Raw genomic sequence first — 21394 nt, forward strand, 5'->3', positions numbered from 1 at the left:
GATAAATATGTTATGTTTTTTTTCTGTGGAAAGTTTATGTTTAATTTTTGTCCAAAAATATATATTAGCTAGAAATTTTGAATTTAGAATGATTGAAACACCAAATTATAGTCGAATATTGCAGTCAATTATCACTGGACTTTAAATAAATTGAATTATTTCAGAAAATTTCGAAGCCAGAAATACACACAACTTTCCACTAAGCACAGCCGTTTAATTGTTTTAATCTTACCGGGATTAATTTTAATTTTCTTTCATGCACTGGCCGACAATTTTACTTATTATGAAACTGAGATAATTGACACATGATATTCGCTCACATATGTTGTAATGAAAAGTTAAATAAATGGAAAGCATCAGATTGAATTTTATAATACATTCCAGGAGTGATCCGTGGTCTAGTGGGTAGAGTGCTTGCTTAGCAGCTTAGAGATCCCCGGTTCAAACCCGCTCATTAACAAACGTTTTTGAACAGGTCACTCCCGTGTTATCGGATGGGCACGTTGAATTGTCGGACCCGGCTGAAGTATGAGAGTCCTAAGACCCATTGACGGCTTAAATGATATATTCAGGTGAGGTGGAACTTCCGTCAGGAACTCCCCACCAATAAAAGCCGCCAATAATAATAAATATATATTATTATATACATTCCAATTAGAATAGAACACAAACTCTGGTGCGTCTGATTAGAATAGAACACAAACTCGGAGTTTGTTTGGTGGTTAGAGTTTGTTGATAATTCATTAGTTAATATGTGTCTCTATTTTGTGAATATACAAGTTGATAAGAAATGTGAATATAACTCCCTATATTTGATCCAAATGGTTATTCATTGGTAGTAGTTCGGGGACACTACAATCAAAGGATTTTTATTCTATACTCTATAGCTAATTAATTTTAAATAAAAATACTAAGATTTGAAAATTTCTTAAAAGTACTAAGAAATTTTTAAATCTTAGTACTTTTATTTAATATGAATAATTACCACAATATCAACTACTCAACTACACAAAAAGCTAATTAATTTAATAGGTATTGATTTTTAGCATAATGGAAGTGATTGAACTACTCGAAAGCAATGTCTTACTGGCCCCTCACAGGTGTTTACGGTATCATCAGGCCACCCACTAAGAACCAGTTTTCAAAGAATATTCCCCCGGAGGAGGCTGCAGCCACAGTAATTTTTGTGCTTTTTGAGTGCACTTTCGTAACTGTGCTAGCTGGAAACTAGACTGACTTAGCTGCATAACCAACGCTAATTTAGAAAAGAGTCTATCATATTGTCTATCACAATCTCATATTGATTTAATATAGTGGAAGCTATATATCTCGGTAATCAGTTATTATAAAAAACATTAGGCCTACTTGATCTTGAAATGTAAAATAGAATCTTCTCCTTCATTTGCTGTAAACGTTTCATGGAAAAATATGTTCACATCCTCACTAGATTTTAGTCCGGGCGCAAATGTCATTCCGTGGTCATTTTTGGGTAACAGCCGTGGAAAATGTCTCAATTTCTTCGTTAGGTCTAGCATAATAAAGATCGTGATAATGATAAGTCGAAATCACAGGCACCTCGAAAAAAAAATGGCCGCCAAAATTTTCAGGGTTTTGCTATATCGCTTGTATTTCAATAACCGTTCAAGATATTCAACCGTTTTTCTAGACGAAAATATTTTAAAACTCTTCCGCTATAATTTTTGTTTTATAAAATTTTTCTCTAAAACGCATATTTTTATATTTATAACCTTCAAAAGCCCAAAAATACTTTTTTATATATTTTTTTCAAATTTCATTCCATTATAACTTTTTTGTGCAAGAGATACAGAGAAATTTTAAAAATCTATGAAATTTAGAGCGTTTATTCAACTTTATCGTCATGCGAAGTACGTCAAAAAATGAGTTCTCCAGCGCCCTCCAAAGAAAGCCCTGCATGATTTCTGGTGCGTTTTTTCATACGCATGAGGTAACAAGCTAGAACTATAAAATCGATTTTTTTAAATGCTTTGCCTCTAAGAGTTCCAAAGGATGAAACAGGATACCGTAAGCTTATGGACATGGTAAGTCCATAATGCTAAAAAGATATGCCCATATATGTTCCTGATTCTTGTGAATTGTACTATGGTTCAAAGTTAAAAGAGTAGAAAATTTCGAAGCTCACCGTAGATTACCTCCACCAGTGGCGAATTGGAAAGCAACGTTTTCCCTTTCCTCCCAACCAGCTGAAGAGCATTCCAACATTGTCTGTCACGAGTCTCCGAAGAATGTTCTTCACCATCTCCTTGCATGTTTTCCCTCCAGAGGAGGTAGACCTGAAGATATAATTCAATAGTGTATCAATTTGAGAAACTTGAAGAAACTGAAGTATGTAATCAGCTGATTACAAATTAAAAAATTATAAGCGATTTCTAATCAGCTGGTAGAATTTAATTGAAGACCAACATGAAAATAAGCCATCATATAAAACAATTATCATTTATCAATCAACTTCAGATTTTTCAACTCATCATTTATAACTAAATCAGAATATGATGAAACTAAATATGTTTCATACAATGTAAAAGTTGCTACAATGTTTGATGATTCGACATGTTTAATCACTTTTATAAGATAAAATAATGGAGTTCAAGTGCCTTTTTTCGTCAACAAAAGCAATGGTCTGATAGCATCACTACAGGATAGTGCATTGCTTATTATTACTATTGAAAAACTGAATTTGCTATATGATGGCATTATTCATTCATATGAATACTGAGTATGGTTACCGATAACAACCTACCTTGGACGGACTAGGATAGAATTGATCTAACAGACTCTGAAGGACTGTGCAGACTAACTGAACAACTGACATTTCTCGAGCGAGAGGTACAGAACAAAGTGTATTTTGCTTCACATTGGAATAAAAAAATTAAAATTTTATTCAACTGGTCGATAGAAAACACATTTGATTTTCAATTTATAAACTTCTCTTGAACATTTGTAACCGCCTTATTAGTGTTAATTGAAAACTTCTGGAAATTTTTGAAAAATTAGACAGGTAATGTGATCTATCGGCAGTTGTATGAGTCATGAGTTTTCCAAGAGTTTCCAGATTTTCCCGGGGTTTCGCACAGTCAACTCGTTTCTACGTCAATAGCGATTTCGCGCTTTATTTGAATGAATGGAGCCTTTTTGAAAACAGATCTGATGTGAGGGTAAGGTAGTAAGTTGCAACCACCTTAGAGTCACTAGTACAAAATATATATGACTCTATGTAATCTATTGGCAGCTGTGAAAATCATGATTTTCTCGGGATTTTAAAGATTTTCCGGAGGTTTCGCACAACCCTCCCGTTTCCACATAGATACAGTCCCCGGCTGCCCTGGGCTCCAAGTTAGAGGGGCTCCAAACAGGCAAAAAAATGAAATTTTCCCAAGTTCTCTGAAATATTATGACCGATTGGAGTACATTTATATTTGAAGATTTTTATTAAAAAGAACAATAATATAAATGATAATAGTAATAGGTTTGAAGCCATCCAAAAATGAATTATTTATTTGGTTTCTTGAATGGAGCTAGATTCGAACAAATGTCTGAAATGGAATTGAAGACCCATGCTAATGAACTGGCTGTCACCTACAAGCTTGATTTGGATCAGAGCAGAGCGAGCTGGAAATAGAAGTGGAAAGTTTTAAGTACCATGGATTGGTTTTAGGCCTGGATTAATATGAAAAATGCTACTCCACTCGAACTTTTGGTTTATATTTTCCAAACCGGTCTCCATGATGCCTACCCCAATATAACCACAGCTTTGAGAATTTTTCTAACAATACCCGTGTCAGTTGCATCAAATGAAAAAAGTTTTAGTAAACTGAAAATAATAAAAAACTACATCAGGAACTTGACAGGAAAACAACGACTAACCAATTTGGCCATCATATAAATAGAGCACAAAATAGCTTCAGCATCTATCTATTATGACTAGCAATTAACTTCAGCAACTATCTTTTGATGACATTGATAAAATATTTGCAGAAAAATGCCCGAAAATTTTCATTTTAAAGTTTGTTTAGGGCTTTAATAATGTATATAAATTGATTCATCATATATAGTTTGTGAAATTAAATAATGATCATTTGATAACTTATATTCAGCACTTACTTACTATACCTCTCTCCTTTTAGACAAAGAGTTAGTAAATTGTGAAAAAATTAGATTAATCATATTTATATTTTGGCTCATTGGTATATTAAGATAGTTGAGTCATTGTATATGAGTCATGAGGTATCGGGCCCAGGGGGTGGGTGCCAAATTTATTTCTTGCCCCGGGTTGTATCCGGCCTGGTTACGTCCCCGTACAAATGAAACTCTTATTTGAATGAATAGAGTACCTAGTTATTCCAAACCTATCTTGTTGGGAAAGTTAGTAGTCCAGGCAATGAGTGCTCAAAAGAGGGTTTAGAGGGAAAAGTTTGGAAGACACTTTTTGACCCCGCAGCTTTTTACAGGGTTGTAAGCAGGTAGACATATCTCAAGTCCCCACTCCTACTAACTGAGCGAGTTGAGGTGTTTCAAAGGTTTTGGTATTTTGCATATATCTCGGAATGCGTCTTACGGACATGACTATTCCGTACAAAATTAAAGCTTACAAAATTCCCTACAACACTCATCTAACAACGTTTTCCATACAATATCTATCATAGTTTTCGAGATATACGAGCCTTAAGGTGAGACATTTTCGGAAAAAAAGACGTTTGCCTCCAATTTTTTGGTCTTATATCGTCTCAGCTGTTGATGGAAAAAATCCATGCTGAAAATGGGCTTATAAAGCATCAAATACTCTTAAATTTTATGTATAAATACACTAATTTACACATTACTCTGTGACTGTTGTAGCAGTTTTATTGCTGAGTGTGAAATTTTCACTTTCGTGAACTTGTAAACTAAAACTACAAGTAAAGAGAACCAGTATTTATACTAACGGTCGAGCAACGCTATTGGTGAAAGCCATGACCTCTCAAGAGTCTCCTTACTACAGCTAAATAGATTAAAATAGGCAAAATATTTATTCCTGAAAGCAGCATGAAGACCATTCTTCTTTAATTGGCTACCTATCTGTGTATTCTGATAGAATCGCTATTTGGTTTAAAACGCTAATTGTGGAGGGGTTAAGACAAACCGCAATTTATTTTTATTTAACTATTCGATTAGATTGGTGAGAATATGAGAGGTACGGTAGTTCGGAAACTTCAAGGCCCTTGATGTTTAGAAAAAGTAAATCTGAAACTTTTATTTTTCGGGGTTTCTCGATAAAAAAGTATAGCCTACAAAAAAGTTGGGGGCGATTCTTTGTTTATATTTATTTCAAGGTCAATAATTATTATGAATGATTGAAAATAATTAACTATTAATAATTCAAATATTTACTTTGAAACAAAGGGCCTTGACTTTGTGACAGCTTCAAGTCCTATCTATATAATAAGAGAGAGAAGGGTTGTGTTTGTTCGTGTGTTCATTTATTCGCATCAAAACATGTCAACCTGTGGATTGCATACCGGAAAAACGCGAATGATTTAGATCTCCAAATTTTTCACATAGATTCTAAAAATATCAATCTCGTGCACCTGGAAGCCCAAATTTCAATTTTACTACTAGATTTTTCAGAATTAATGTTCAAATTTCATTATGGTACATACGATTTCATAGAAAAATTACCAAATCATATGGTCGAAATTAAAAAAGAAACATCTGTTTCTATTATTGCTTTCTACCTGATATCACTTAACCTCAATAATATGATTGTTTTTATAATTGATAAATATTTTTAATAATAATGATAATATTTTTATTATAAATATAATAATAGTATTGTTTTGATAATTAATGAATATTTTTATTTTTACAAACTCTGTATAATAATATGGTGAATGTGAAACAGCAGCATCAAAGAAATTATTTCAAAAACATCTGTTTAGAAAAAATATAGTTTTGAAACTTCGTTTTCCTGATGCAATGTTTAGGCCTACACGTGGGTGGCATGGATTATTAATTTTTCAGCTAGAGCAGTTTTTTGAGACAAAGTGCTAAATAAACGTCTACAGTTTTATCAATGTTGTATCGGCAACATGAATAAGCATGCAGTTAATCTGGCTTTGAATAAAGGTGTTGATATTTTCACATAAATAAATTATTCTCTTCTATTTTTATTCAATTACAATCCTAAAATTATTCGATCCCTGATAGAATGATTGACTCACTGTACAGTCAGTCGGAAATTTTAATATTGAAATGAGGGGTATTTTGGCAAGCTGAACAAAAAAATAAGGTCCTATGCACCTTTTCGATATTTCTTCAAATGAAAAATAGTTTTGTGGGTTGTCAAAACTCCCCCTGAAAGGGAAACTATTCAACTTATCCTATCTTTTATTAAAATAACAATGATTTTTGCGTTGAATAACATGTTTCTTGCCAAAAACAATCGAACTCTTTGTGAATTTAAATATGTCCTACACTGTAGATTCATATAACTATTAATTAAATTCATGGGAATTGAAGTATTTATTTCAGTCAGTTTATTGTTAGCTGATGGAATTGATTATCAATAAAAAAAATTATTATTATTTTATTAGTACAGAATTAGTTGAATGAATTGTCGTTGTACTGAGTTCTTGGTCAACAATATTTTAATATTGGTATTTATCTATTCATTATTTTTTCAGAAGTTATTTTATTTGAATTAGAAAATATTTATCAGGTCCTATCAATTTATCATTCGTAACAATGAATTGTTCAAAACATGAATTTAATCAAATTAAAAAAGGCCCATATATTTCTGTATTCATGTCCGCAAGCATGTTCGCATGTTTACACTTGTGATGGATGGCCAAAATTGTAGAGCAAACTGCACGGCGAATTGTAATGGAGAACTCTGATTGACTGAAAAATTCAGCGTTCGGAGTACGGTACGGCGAACAGTTAAAACAGAGGCGAGCAGCACGGCGAACGGTTCGGAGTACGGTACGGCGAATGTTTAACAGCTGATTTTTAACTTTATGAAATATAATGCTCATGTTCGCTGAAAGACGCGATGTTCGGCGGAATGCACGGTTTGCTGCGCGGTTAGAGGTTCGGTTTAGCATGTGTGGTCACACCTTTAGATGTTACAGGACATTTATACAGATCACAGGTCAAAGCAACATTATAATCTACACTATAATAAATGAGAGAACTGGCTTATACACGTACGGAATAGGAGAATTATGTTTGACACATAATCACGTCTTTACTACTGGACTGATTAACTTGAAATTTTGCATATAGATTCTTAATTAACCGAGGATGTTTATAGGCCTATTTTCGATTCTTCAAGATTTGATTACATCAAGTTTTCAATTTATCATGCTTCCAGTTGTTGTATGGAAGAAGCTGAACATTTCTTTTAAAAGGGGAAATTAGAAGATAGGTATGATTGGGAATCCTATTCGATTAATAAAAACAGGTTTTCCGTCCCACCCAAATTTTGTCCACCATTTTTGAACCATTTTGAATCCAACTTCATTTTTTTTTTTAAATTGGAAGGTGGTCATATGATACATGATTTAGATACAGGATTTCAAGATAAAATATGGTGAAAGTCAAACCTTTCAAAAGTTATTCAAAATCAATGATACTGATATATAATCCATGTATCTATCATATTCTATACTATAATGAAGGAAAGAACTGGCTTATACACGTATACACGTGTAAAGGATAGGAAAATTATGTTTGACGCATCATGACGTCTGAACTACTGGACTGATTTACTTGAAATGTTGCATATAAATTCTTAATTAACCGAGGATTCTTATAGGCCTATTTTCAATTCTTCTAGATTTTGTTACGTCAAGTTTTCAGTTTGTTAAGTTTTAAAATAGACCCTTGCGAAGCACGTGTTACCTGCTATTATCCAATGTATCATAATAATATCACCGACAATAATTTGTTACTCTGCGCCTATGCAACCCGTGCTCTGTAAAATTACAAATTACAAAATTACGTGGATAATCTTCGATGCGAAAAATATTGACTCTGGCCTGAAATGAATGGGAAACCTTCTTTTCCAGTCTCGCACGGTGCTATCAATGTACGGTATTGGGAGAAGTGGCAATAGAGCTCTTATTCTATTCACGTAGAATATGTATCACAAATTGGATCAATTTTATCTATCAAAATAACGGATTAATTTATTGATCAATAAAATTAGCCATCCATGGTAGATTCCGAATGTTTGTGCTAAGTTTAAGTTCGGTAGTTCAGATACGATGATGCGTCTATCGTGTTTGCAATTTTGAATCTCCAAAGCTTTCTTCTTATATACTGTTAATACATTATATGGTGCTTAAAATGAAAGTTCTATTGAATAAATATTTTTTAAAAAAGCTCTATTGGCTAAATAAGATTTTCTGTGTAAATCTGCGAATATTCTACAGTGAGTGAGTGAATGAATCCTTGCCATTTCACTCAAAGATTGATTCACTCACTGATTTATAATCAACAGAACTTAAAATATAATGGACCAAATACCTTGAAATTTGGCAGGTATGTTCAGTTGCTTTCTAGAGGCGCACTAAGAACGGATTTGTAAAAATGTCCAAAGATACGCCCAAAATCTTAGTTTTTCCAGCGTTTTTCTGCTTTTTCTCAGCTATATCAAGAGCAAATGGACAGAAAATGGTACAAATTTCTAGCAAGGTTCTAGAAGTTTGGTTTTAGGAGGGCTTCAAATTTTCGCCAAAGATACGCCCGAAATCGGCGTTTTTCTGCTTTTTCTCAGTTTTATGAGAAGTAAAGCTAGTGATTGTAAGAAAATTTTGAAATTTGGTTCAGGATTGTACCGTACCAAATATCTTAGCAACTCACTGGCAGCTGTCTCAGTCAAGAGCCTTAAGTTCTGTATTTGAATATTTGACGGGAGGAAGCACGCTCAAATAAAGAATGCAGGCGAGCCAAGCGAGTCTGCTGTTCCCAATTCTGGATAATACATACGGGGGTCCTGGCTAGACGGATATGGCGAGCGAAGCGAGCCTATCGGCTAGTCTATGATATTTCCATCAGACAAGCTTATTACTACTTATTTTAATATAAATCAATCCCAAACACCAAGGAATAAGAATAAATAGATTATCTGTCTACTTTAAGCAGTTGAAGATATTTATCAGAAACTGAAATATGTAAATTTTTGGATTTATATAGAATATTCTGCAGGGAGCAAGCTGAATATTGCATGGGAGCAAGCTTCACTGAATAAGTGAAGATCTTGATATCTTTCCCAAAAATTTAGGAGATGAACTAATTGTTTTTGTACTGTAAGTACCTATCTCTATAGAGATTTTAAACTAACGTATAATGGAAGTTACACGGATTGTTATCGAGCATCCGATGCAGGGGGCAAACCGAATCAGAGGGTGGTAGTTTTTAAATTGATCTCGAAAACTTAAGGGAATGATTGTATTGTTAGTAGCTTGAGAATTCAAATATGAATCTTTAAAGAAGCTCTTTCATAAATTACCTAGATTCATATATAATATTTGATACGGTATGTGTGAGTTTGTTTGGGTTGCTATGGAGATGCAGGCAGCAAGCTGGGTAGATCAATACGTGGAGCGGTAGGAGCAACAGGGCTGGGATGTGGACCACACCCAAACAGTCCACTTCCTTTTCCCCTCGTTACCATGGGTTACAAAGAGCTGCGCACTGAGCACCGAGCAAATCTCAATTCGTACACCACACCCACACACAGCTCAATATTTGCTTACCTGTCTGCTAAACCCTGCTTCAATTACGCCAATAAATTATACTTTTCCATTTTTGCATTCTTCCATCAATAGATCATTATTCCTTGACTGCTCGACAGCAATTTTCTTTCAATGGTTTTGCTTTTATTTTGATTCCCCTGGGAAAAAATATAAATATGTATTTATTAAAAATATGTATGAAAAATTATTAATTACTCCATAAATCCATGAACTAATCATTGATATTTTTCTTTGCTGTTCGAATGTAGTATATTTTATGTAGTTTGGATTTGATTTTGAGCTCCTTTGAAAGTATAGATCATAATGTATAATCATATAAGGTACTCTCAATAACTAGTATTAATCAATAACTTAGCATCAATAATATTCCAATGCTATTTCATGGGAAGGAATATGAAAGAAATAATTCATGCTTTGAAAAGCAATGAAATGAATAAAATAAATATATGATCTTGCATCAATGAATAAAAATTCCTGTGCTATTTGGATAATATATAATGTCATCTATAGATTTAATTTGATTTTTGGAGCCTTTGAGATGAGAATGAAACATGTTAAAAACCAATGGAATCAGAACAAATTAAAAAAAAGATTAGTATGTAAACTGTTTGTAATTGCATGGTATCATAACTCAATGAAACACCTCACACAAATTCTAAGCCCTCTAAAACTGAATTAATAAATACAATTAAGATTATCAATGACTAGCAGTTAACATGTGCTGTGCACTGGGCACAATTTTGTGTTGTAAAATGCTTTCTCCTTATGGCCAGGAAACATCTAACATAGAATAATTATATATTACAGTATTTTGTTAAAATTACGTGGATAATCTTCATCAGAGTTAAAAATTCTCAGCAAAAAAAGAGTTTGATTGGGCTCGAACCTGCAATCTTTCATCCATCAGTCGCGCGTGCGGATTCACTTCGAGAAATTACGCCACGGATTCACTTGGAGAAAGTTCTGTTTGGTTGGACTTTTATTGTCGCGTAAACTTTTATGAAAAAATTGAATACATTTGTTTTAATTATTCAAAATTAATTGATTAATAAGAATGTAAATAAGCCTTTATCCATCCTCGGTAAATTCAGAATCTTAAAGTAAAATTGCAAGTTAATCAGTTAATTAATTCGTAAGTGATAATGCGTCGAACGTGTATTTCCTATCCTGTACATGTATAAGCCAATTCCTTCCTTTATAATATTATAGATTATAAATCCATTGATGAATGCATAAGCCTTATGCTTATAAAATTCTTTGGAATCTATTATCTATTAATCTTTTCAAGAGCTTCTCCCATCTAACGGTCGCAAAATAATCCTACCAAGAGGACTAATCGCAATTTGGTGGACAAATTTGAGTAAACTGGTTGGTTAAGTGTTTGTCAAGGTCTGCTGAGAATATTGTCGATGTACGTAAGAATGTGCCGAAGAATCAGTGGCAGTCATCGGCCTCTCTGTATTCAATTTGGCTATTATGATTGACATCTAATGATGTGGACAATATGCGATTTTAGCAAGTCGGTTCAATATGCCAGACAGCACACAGAATAATAACATTATTGGATGTGCGATTTTCATACATGGTTATTTGTCGCAGAGGTGATGTCCACTGGCCACAAAAATCCGGTGATTGGACTTAGTTGAACTTTTTATTGAATGGCTATGCAAAGCCACAGGCCTATGACAATAAGCCGTGGACCATTACTCAAGCAATTAATGAGATTCATTCTGATTCATGCGCCAGATTAATGGAAAAATGACTTCTCGGATCCCCGTCATCACGCGAATCCGAGAAGGCCAATTAAACATTATCATTTTCCATGCAAAATAGCGATGATAGACCTATCAAACAGAAAATAGATATCATCAATATCTCACACACACAGCTTGTTTCATTCCATTTCAAAGATAGGAAACGTTTAATTAAAATCCCTTTATTTGTGGTTATTTTTCCTACATGACTCTTAGTCTTAAGATGAGATATGAACGATATGACCTTTAGATTTAGGTAGAATCCAGACCTCCGGGAAGTGAAGTTCATAATTCTTAGTGGAGCTGGCCTCTAGAAGTCACCCTGACCAACGGTGATACCATGAAGCTATGCCGAAGTGGATGAAGTTCATTGAAAAAGTGTGTACATTCGAAACGGATCATAGTTCTAGAAAATAGAAAAAAAATATTTATTTACATGATAATTAAAACGTTTCAAGCTTGGTACACGAATACATTATCATCATATACATGAAAACATTTATTTTGATAAGTCTTATAACAAATTTAAATATATTTTTTGCTTATGGTGATATACTGATATTAACATAAAATTCAGGCTTGTACATGGTTAATGGGAAGGATGGTGATGAAATAAATGATCCTACAAATTTAGATGAGTTCCTAAACACCGGGGGCACCGGGAAGCGATTTTCTCTTCACGTATTCAAATATCGATCAAGCAGCAAACCGGTTCCCAAAATATATGTTTTCATAAAAGTTTACTATGAACAGAGATATTGTGGGATTTCTCCATAAAAGCGAAATTGTCAGTTCCACATAATTTATGTCCACAAAATGTTTTATTTCCACAAAATTATGTGGAACTGACAATATCGTTTTTATTCCACCTTAATATATGTTTTCAGTTTTCAACGAAGTGTAGATATAATATTTTATAATTATTAGTTTGTTATTTAATTATCTTTGTATTCTACATTTTTTATATAGAGTAAATAATGATACTTAATTAAAAAGATATTTTGTAATAGCCTGCATACCACATTCAACAACTGATGCCTGCAAAGATTCTTCTATAGAATTAAATTTGATAAGATTTGTCTAAAACGGCGTAAAAGGACTCAATAAATTATTTGGAAATCATTCTGATATAATCCTTGAAGGAGGAATAAAACTGACGTTTACCAGACATTGAGGGCTACCCTGACGTTTTAGAAACTATCAAAAATGTTCAGATAGGATAAGAGTGGTCCACGTCCTTTCCAGACTATACTCTCGCTAAAGATGAATAATCACTATTACGGTATCGAAAAATAGAGATTGTTTATATCAGCTGCTATCATTCAACATTCGTTCATTGCACTGTTCCCACAATCGATTGCAGACCTTGACAGATCTCTTGCATTTGGACAGTTTCGAGATATGAGAAAAATATCGTTTACCAAACCAGTCTGTTTTTCAGATACCGTAACTCTAATCTTATAAATTACTGTAAAATAGTTATGAGATTTTTATTGTAGCCTATTATAGAATAACTGTACTACATAATCAATGTTTATCAATATATCTTATATTTATTCATTTTCTGAAGACCAGGCATAGGTATCAAACATTTTCAGTAGTTTAAAAAGGTCAGTACCCCCAAGGTCACTCCAAGGTCAAGGTGAAAGTCAAGCTCGGAAAAAGCAACTCCCATTCCACCTCCCTGTTACATACGACCACACCCACCTGTCTTTATCAGCATCCAAATCCATTCCAACATGTCTGTATGGTTAGGTTGGGTCCACTAGTGGACCATTCAGTGCTCAACCAGTGTTAACTAAGTGGTCACTCAGTGGCACCCAGTGGTCACTCTGTGTTCACACAGTGGTCACTACAGGTCACTAATGGTCACCTAGAGGTCACCACGGTTTACTTACAGCTCATTACTGCTCATTTACAGCTCACTATTGTCCACTCAGTGGTCACTACTGCACACCAAGTATTCACTCAGCACTCACTCAGTACTCACTTGGTGGTCACTAATTCTCATGTACAGCTCACTAGTGCTCACTCACAGCTCTGTTTAGCTAGATCAATGCTCAATTTTTAGTTATAGGTTGGGATTTGCAGTGCTCATAGGTGAGTTTTCACTCACCCCAAGCTCTATAAATAGCTGAGTTAAACTCTCTGACCTCAGTATGCTGATTAACACCAATCAGTATAGATGTGAAAGAAATATATCATAAGCCAACTTTGGAGGAAATTCAAAACATTTTTGCTCGAACTGATCTAGCTGGAAAACAGGAGGTGGCCAATTATGTTACATGATCAAGGACAAGTACACCAGGACTTTGAGAGCTGATTTTCAAGAGGGTTCCCAACCTGGTATTAGTTGAATCTGCTGATAGACAGGCCTATGGAGAAATATTGAACCGAACCAGTGTGCACAGACAGAACTATGATCCAAGAGGTGAAATTGTGAACTACAACAAAGCCAAGTATAAGAATACAATCAAACGCCTTTTGGATGATGGAAGAGATGGCAGTCAAAGACATTCTGAGGGACAAGTGACTGGGAAAGGATTTACTGCTCCAAGGCATGATTTATGTATGGAGAGGAGAAGGCAAAATATCTATAGAGGAAAAGGTGTTCTCTCAGCTATCAGAAACGTTGCTGGTAAGAAAGTGGAGGATGCAGCAGGTAAAATAGTTAGTAAGGCAATTTATATAGGTACTACCAGTTGAATATTACTACCATATCCCCGGCTATCAGTTGTTATCCTTAGCTGTGAGGACAATGCATATTGCATATTGGCCTGGAGCTAGTAGCGGGAGAGCAATGGGTCATCTTGTTTCCAATGGTTTCGCCTGTGGGAAGGCGAGTCCTGGTGATGATTGTTTATGCAGCGGGGTCGTAGGCTATCAGAACGTCGGCACCGGCTGGAGAGGGCTCACTGGCTGACCCGTGAGCTGCAGGGTCGTCACAGCCGGTTGGCAATGAGGGAGGGCGTGAGCTGACATAGTATGACATCCGAGCATGGTAATCTCGTCGCTGACAAGAGGAGCGGCCGGCGTGTAGTGAGCTGGGGTGTCGGTCTTGGCGGTCGAGATGACAGTGGGGTCTTCGACAGCGTGACTAAGAGTGGACACAATATCCTCAGTCGTGGAGAGTGTGTGAAGCTGGATGCGGCTAGTAGCTGGGTCCTTGGCATTGACTGGTGTGGTCGGCTGCAGCTGGTGATCGGGACCTTGGGAGTGGGGGCGAAGCGGCTAGCTGGTTAGCCGGTGGAGGCGGTGGTGACAGCAGCTGGGGTGCCTTCATCAGTCCTTCCTCGATGGTGGTGGTGGTCAGTTGTGGTGGAGGCGGCGACGATGACAGCTGGGGCGCAGGCGTCGGCCTCTTAGCGGGGTGTTGAACTGGCCTTTCTGGAGGGGCAGAGTTCGTTTCTCTCCAGCGTGATCGTTTCCCTATGGCTTCTTCTCCTTTAGTAATGGACAGTCCTGGTGGAAATGTTGCTTAGGGCAGTAGTGGCACTGCGGAGGCTGAGTGAAACAAGCAACTGAAGCAAGCAGCAACATCAGTGGCTGCTTAGGCTTTGGTCATTGATAGAGGTCTGTCTCAAATTCGACAGCCAGTTGGATGAGCACCTCAAAGTCATGGGGGCGAGCAGCGTGGACCAAGGTATTCAGCTTGTGGCTCAGCTGACTGATTAGGAGTGAGATGATCTCTTCCTCGGTGAGGTGAGTGTTCAACCATTGTTGTAATTGAAGCTTCTGGTGAAGGAAAAGTTCAACCGGCTGGTTCACCTTGTGAGTGGTCCCATAAAATTCTTTATGGGCCTCTGCTATGTGGTGCGTTCCAGCGAATCGAATCTGGAGACAACTCTGGAGCTGTTCCCAGGTGGATACGAATTCTCCATACTCGATCCACCAATTGGTGGCAGAGTCCTGAAGTTGTCCTCTCAAGAGTGGAAGCCAGGTGTATGATGGGATCTGGTGCACTTGCAGGATTTCTATGCACTGCCACATGAAGGAGGCGGGGTCCTCGTGCAGTTTTCCCCTGAAGATTGGCAGCAGGGAAGCTACACTGGATGCTGGCATGGCAGGCAGGAATCCGGGGGTGGTGAAGGTGGGGGCGTCAGGGTGGATCATCCACTGTACTGAACGCCGGGTTACTGTGGGGAACTGGGTGGGGTGGCTGGTGACAGGACAGGATTGCTGCTGGACTGTGGCACCATGGGGGTGGTAGTTGTCAGGAGGCAGGGCAGGCTCACTGCTGGGCTGTGGTTCTGAGCTACTGGGAAGCGTCGCTGATGGTGGCAGAGAAGGCTGCTGGGTGGAGGAATCCGAGAGAGGTTCCGAGCGGTTGTCGTCATTCATGGTGACAGGGTGATTGCTGGTGGTTGCTTGGCCTCTGGTCAACACCATGTTAGCAGCTTCTGGAGTGGAAGTGGACGCCACTGAGGAGATGATTGCCCTCAGTCAGTCGAGCTGGAAATTAAGTGGCAAGTTACTGTAGTACTCTACAGTAAGGCTCCATGTCAGGCCGCCAGAATATGTTATCCTTGGCTGTGGGGACAATGCATATTGCATATTAGCCTTAGGGTAGTGCCGGTGGCTTAGAAACAGAACTGGAGGAGGTAGAGGGGTCCAAAGAGTTGGACCCTTGAGAGGGATAGCTGGGGATTGGGGATGGGGGTGGCAGGTCATCCTCTTCTCGGGACTCCAGATTGGGCTGATTTGGGCGCCACTGTAGATGCGCTCAAAGTCAGCCTTCCAAAAGGCTAAGTTAGCCTCTTCCTCCAGTGTTAGCAGGTCCAGCCACACTTCCCCATTCAACCCCAGGTAGGCGGGGTTGTAGGCTGTCAGAACGTCACCATTGGCTGGGGAGAGCCCACTAGCTACACCACTCACCAGCAAACAACGGTAGTTTCCCTCAGAATCTACCACATGGTCTTTAGGCCATGGGGTCCCTAGGTTAGGTACCCTTCCATGATTTACCGGGAGCGCCTCGCCAGGTACCACCTCACCGAGCCATTGGAGGCATTCTTTCAGCTTCCTTCACCATTGCCAGAGCCTCTGGGTTCAGCATCGCTGACTGGAGTGTAAGCTCCGGTTCCTCCCTGGCATATGGCAGATTTGGGAAATGAGAGGAAAAAAACACAAGTGTGGTTCAACTACTCAGCTTGGTCCTCAATTTCCATCAGCTCACCACAAAGTAAGAGGGAGCGAACACCATTAAGGGTACCTCTGCTCTAAGGTCCAACTGGCCCACCAGCAGGGGAAGAACTGAATTGTCTCACTGGAGGAGCCCGCTTATATAGCAGGGTAGTCCCTTCCAGTAAGCAAGAGTTAGCTACCAGTGTAGGTGTTGCATGCTGGAGATGTGCGCCAGCAGTAATAGCACTCTTAGCCACCTAGGCTAGAGTTCTGTGCTTAGGTAGTGAGCGGTTGGTGCGATCTAGTGGTTTTGAGCTGAAGTGAGGGTATCACAGTACTGTGGTACACTTACAAAACTTGAGGAACAAATGGCAAGAGGTGATCCAGGAATCAACAAACTTTATCAGGCTTTGCAAGGAGCATGATATTGCCTATTCAAGTAATAGTGATACAGCAAGCAGGGCAGTAGTAGACAAAATCCAGGCAGAGTGTAGCAACATCTTGGAGTGTAGCATCAGACTCAGGATTGACAGAGAGGGCAGTCACCAACATCATGGTGACTTTGCTAAGGCAAAGTTTGGGGGAGGCATGAGAAGTTCACTAAAGTAAGGTTGGCAAAGTGACTAAAAAGAAGGAGAAACAAAAGATTCAACCATAAAAAAAATCATTGAAAGGGAGATGATATCTTTATTTACATCAGAAACCAAAGTTTGATAAAGGCCTTTACTTGAAACAACAGAAACCAAAGGTTGGTGAAGGTCTTTACTTGAGAAAGCTGATAAAGCAACACCTTAGTTTGGTGAAGGCTGTTACTTACAACACCTGCTAGTAATCAGCAACAATCAAAATCATAATGCTCTTCAAAATATATATATATAATATATATATATATATATATATATATATATATATATATATATATATATATATATATATATATATATATATATATTATATATATATATATATATATATAAACAGGATAAACACGACATGGATTGATTAAAAACACTTGAAAACTTACATTTGAACAAGAATTTTCGGGGAGCTGGGCCCCCTTTGTCAATTCAACCAGGAAGTGAAGTGGTGAGATTTGAACATTGAGAATGTGTATCCTGTTTATACAATGTTCCCGAGCAACCTTCCTTTCACCGTAAAGAGTTCAGAACTAAAGGCTAGCCCACTCTTTATTTCTATTATTTAACACATTATATATATATATTATATATATATATATATATATATATATATATATATTATATATATATATATATATATATATATATATATATAGATTTAAACAGGATACACATGACATGGATAGATTAAAAACACTTGAAAACTTACATTTAAACGAAAATTTTCGGGAGCTGGGCCCCCTTTGTCAATCAAACAGGAAGTGAAGTGGTGCAGATTTGAACATTCCAACGGTCGTGACCACAGATACATGGTAGAGCTGTTGTGTAGACCATAGTGCACAGACGAACGGAGGCGCACTGATTGAAGGAGCATTATGGGATTAGTTGGTGGGCCATTATGGGTTACAAGTGGGAGATTACAAATTTGAGTGGGTTATGGATAAGGAAAGGTGTAGATTATGAATTGATAGAAAAGAGGAGATTTGAAATTAGACATCCGAAATGAGGTAGAATAAAATTAGAAAATGGAATTATAGAATTGAACTAGAATGAAATTTATTTTTATTTTTATTGAAAATTTATTATATATTTGATAGATGTGAAATTTCTTTTATATGATGAAATTTATTTCAATTTAATTGAACAGATGGTGTAGAGTTGATAGTTATGGTACTATTGCTGTCTGTTGAGACCAGGACTGGAAGGAGCTCCAAGCACCTAAATAAAAGCCAATTCTTTCATCTTGACAGCTATGGGCATCTATCTTGACATCATGTGGGAGGGAGGGTGGCAAGGACTTTGACTTTGAAGAATTGGTCAAAGTTCTTGTTGTGCTCAGAGCCATGGGTGGGAATGGGTAAGGAAGTATTTTTTTTTTAAAGGAAGCCCTGTGATTGTTGATCCGGAGTTTTAGGGAGGTCCGGAGGTTTTCAGTGGCCCAGCTCCCGAAAATTTTTGTTTAAATGTAAGTTTTTAAGTGTTTTAATCTATCAGTGTCATGTGTATCATGTTTCAATTTATATTATAAATATATATATATATATATATGCACCACTTCACTTCCTGGTTGATTGACAAAGGGGGCCCAGCCCCCGAAATTTCTCGTTTAAATGTAAGTTTTTAATCTATCCATGTCGTATATATAATATATATATATATATATATATATATATATATATATATATTATAATATATATATATATATATATATATTATAATATATATATATATTATATATATATATTATATATATATATATATAAATTATCATGGTAAATTATCAACCGGGTACATCCGATAAGTAGTTTCACTTACTTGCTGACGTTTTGCCATTATAACAAATGACATCCTTGGAGCGCAGTTTTAGCTACACTCGTGGCTAGAACTTGGCTCTGAGCCCCTTATAATGGCAAAACGTCAGCAAGTAAGTGAAACTGCTTATTGGATGTACCTGGTTGATACATTAGCATGTGCATCATATATATATATATATATATATATATATATATATATATATATTATATATATATATATATATATATATATATATATTAAAACAGGAGACACAAGACATAAATAGATTGAAAACACTCAAAAACTTACATTAGAAACGGAAATTTTCGGGAACTGTGTTCCCTTTCTCAACCGAGCCGAGAGTGGTACAGTTTTGAAATCCAATGGTCACAGAGCACGGAGAGTCAATTGTAGCAGTAGAAACCACAGATTATGTGGTGCAGACGGATGTGTTTTCAATCTATTTACGTCCTGTGTCTCCTGTAATATGAATTGTAATATGAATTGAAACATTTGTAATATGAATTGAAACAGGAGACAAAGGACATAAATAGATTGAAAACACTTAAAAACTTACATTAGAAATGGAAATTTTTGGGAACTGTGTTCCCTTTCTCAACCGAGCCGAGAGTATAAATAGAGATATAAATAGATTGAAAACACTTAAAAACTTACATTAGAAATGAGGGAAATTTTCAGAGACTGTGTCTCCTTTCTCAACCGAGAATATATATATATATATATATATATATATATATATATATATATATATATATATACATATACAGGGTAATTCATAATTATGGTAAAATAATTTAATACGTGATAGTAGAGGTAAAAATAAGAAAAAAGTTCTTATAAACATATATCCATAGACGCTTCATTAGCGAGCTATACAGGGTGAAAGATTTCACCCGGAATTCAGTTCCTCTGGTGAAATACACTGATGCTGAATTGTTTGGGGACTAGTTTTTGAAAAACTAATGCTGGATTCATATGGAAAAATATCTGAAAAATTGAATAAAACTAGTCTGGAATCTGTAGTGTGAGAAGTTTTTGAGAAAAAAGTTGAAATATGCAAAAAATCTAAGTAGAAAAAACAGACTTCTACGTTTGATGCCCAATAACTTTATTTAATGACCAGTAAACAAATAATTTTTTGCAATAAAAATTGTAGAGAATTTAATTCTGAAAAAAATTATGTAAGCTGTGTAAACTAAATTTAAATAAAAGTTGTATAAAATGTATTCGTATGTAGTACATTACACCACAAAATTTGCTGTTTTATGAGGAGAGAACTAATAACTCATAGGTTGTAGCTGATTGCAAATAGAACATTGATTTTAAGAACAGCTGTTCCAAAACAGCTGATTTATTTTGTTTTAAATGAAAAAATATTTAAAAGAAATTATCAGCTGAAAATTATTTTCAGAAATATTTTAGCTCACTGTTGAACAAAAAAACACACTGTAAGTTAGGCCTACTGTAGCCGCGCTGTGTTTTTTGTTTAACCTATTAACCAGTTATTTATAACCATTCCACTTTGCTTTTGTGTTAAGTGTTAACTTTTTAAAAAATGGCATGTAATTTTAGACATTATTCATACTCCAAATTAGCTGACATGCATTTAATGTATGGAATGGGACACTACTGTAATAGTACTGAAGCAAGACGTTTGTATCAAGAGAACTTTCCTAACCGAGTATGTCCAAGTTCAAGGTTTTTTGCCACTATTCATCAACGTCTGTCTGAGACAGATTCTTTGATATCCAAAGAGCACATTTATGCAGGCAGACCCCGATCTACTAAGACTGTTGAGTTAGAAGAACAAGTTCTTAATTAAATTTATGAACATCCCGAGAAGAACACAAGAAAATTGTCAGTGCAGTTTAATGTCAATCAATCTATTATTTGGAGGATACTAAAAGAGCAACAATTACATCCATACCACCTCCAGAAAGTTCATACTCTATTGCCACGAGACTGTATTCCACGTGCTGGTATTTGCCAATGGTTTTTAGTAAAACTTGTTTACCCAAACTTTTTAACAACCGTTTTATTTACCGATGAGGCACACTTTACAAGAACAGCTATCGTTAACGTCCACAACTAACATATTTGGGCAGCTGAGAATCCTCATGCCATCAATCCCAATCTTCCACAACATCAGTTTTCAGTAAACATTTGGGCAGGAATCATAGGAGATCATCTACTTCTGTTCGAGCTTCCTCCCAGGCTTAATGGCATAATCTACTAGTCTTTTGGTATAAGTTTAATGTCATTTAGATATGCTACTTTCATATAAAAAAAA

General features: G+C 36.2%; 1 protein-coding gene across 11 annotated transcripts in view; it reads right to left on the minus strand.

Annotated features, from left to right (window-relative positions):
• Positions 1–21394, minus strand: part of LOC111050892 — a 43752-nt gene that overhangs the window by 16563 nt on the left and 5795 nt on the right. For 3 of the 11 annotated variants that reach the window (XR_005573317.1, XR_002606075.2, XR_005573316.1), the window contains exons 2-4: positions 11775–11936; positions 9777–9913; positions 2162–2312 (exon numbers count right to left, since the gene is read on the minus strand). Coding sequence is in view for 4 of the 11 variants with exons in the window: in XM_039443119.1 (XP_039299053.1) it covers positions 2162–2312; positions 11775–11819 (196 nt within the window). In the remaining 7 variants the exon portion in view is untranslated. Of the gene's footprint in view, positions 1–2161; positions 2313–9776; positions 9914–11774; positions 11937–19392; positions 19564–21394 lie in introns of all 11 variants that reach the window. The other 8 variants (XM_022337271.2, XM_039443120.1, XM_022337272.2 and 5 more) reach the window with 5 other exon arrangements.

Source organism: Nilaparvata lugens, chromosome X, assembly GCF_014356525.2.
Source record: "Nilaparvata lugens isolate BPH chromosome X, ASM1435652v1, whole genome shotgun sequence".
Lineage (NCBI taxonomy): Eukaryota > Metazoa > Arthropoda > Insecta > Hemiptera > Delphacidae > Nilaparvata > Nilaparvata lugens.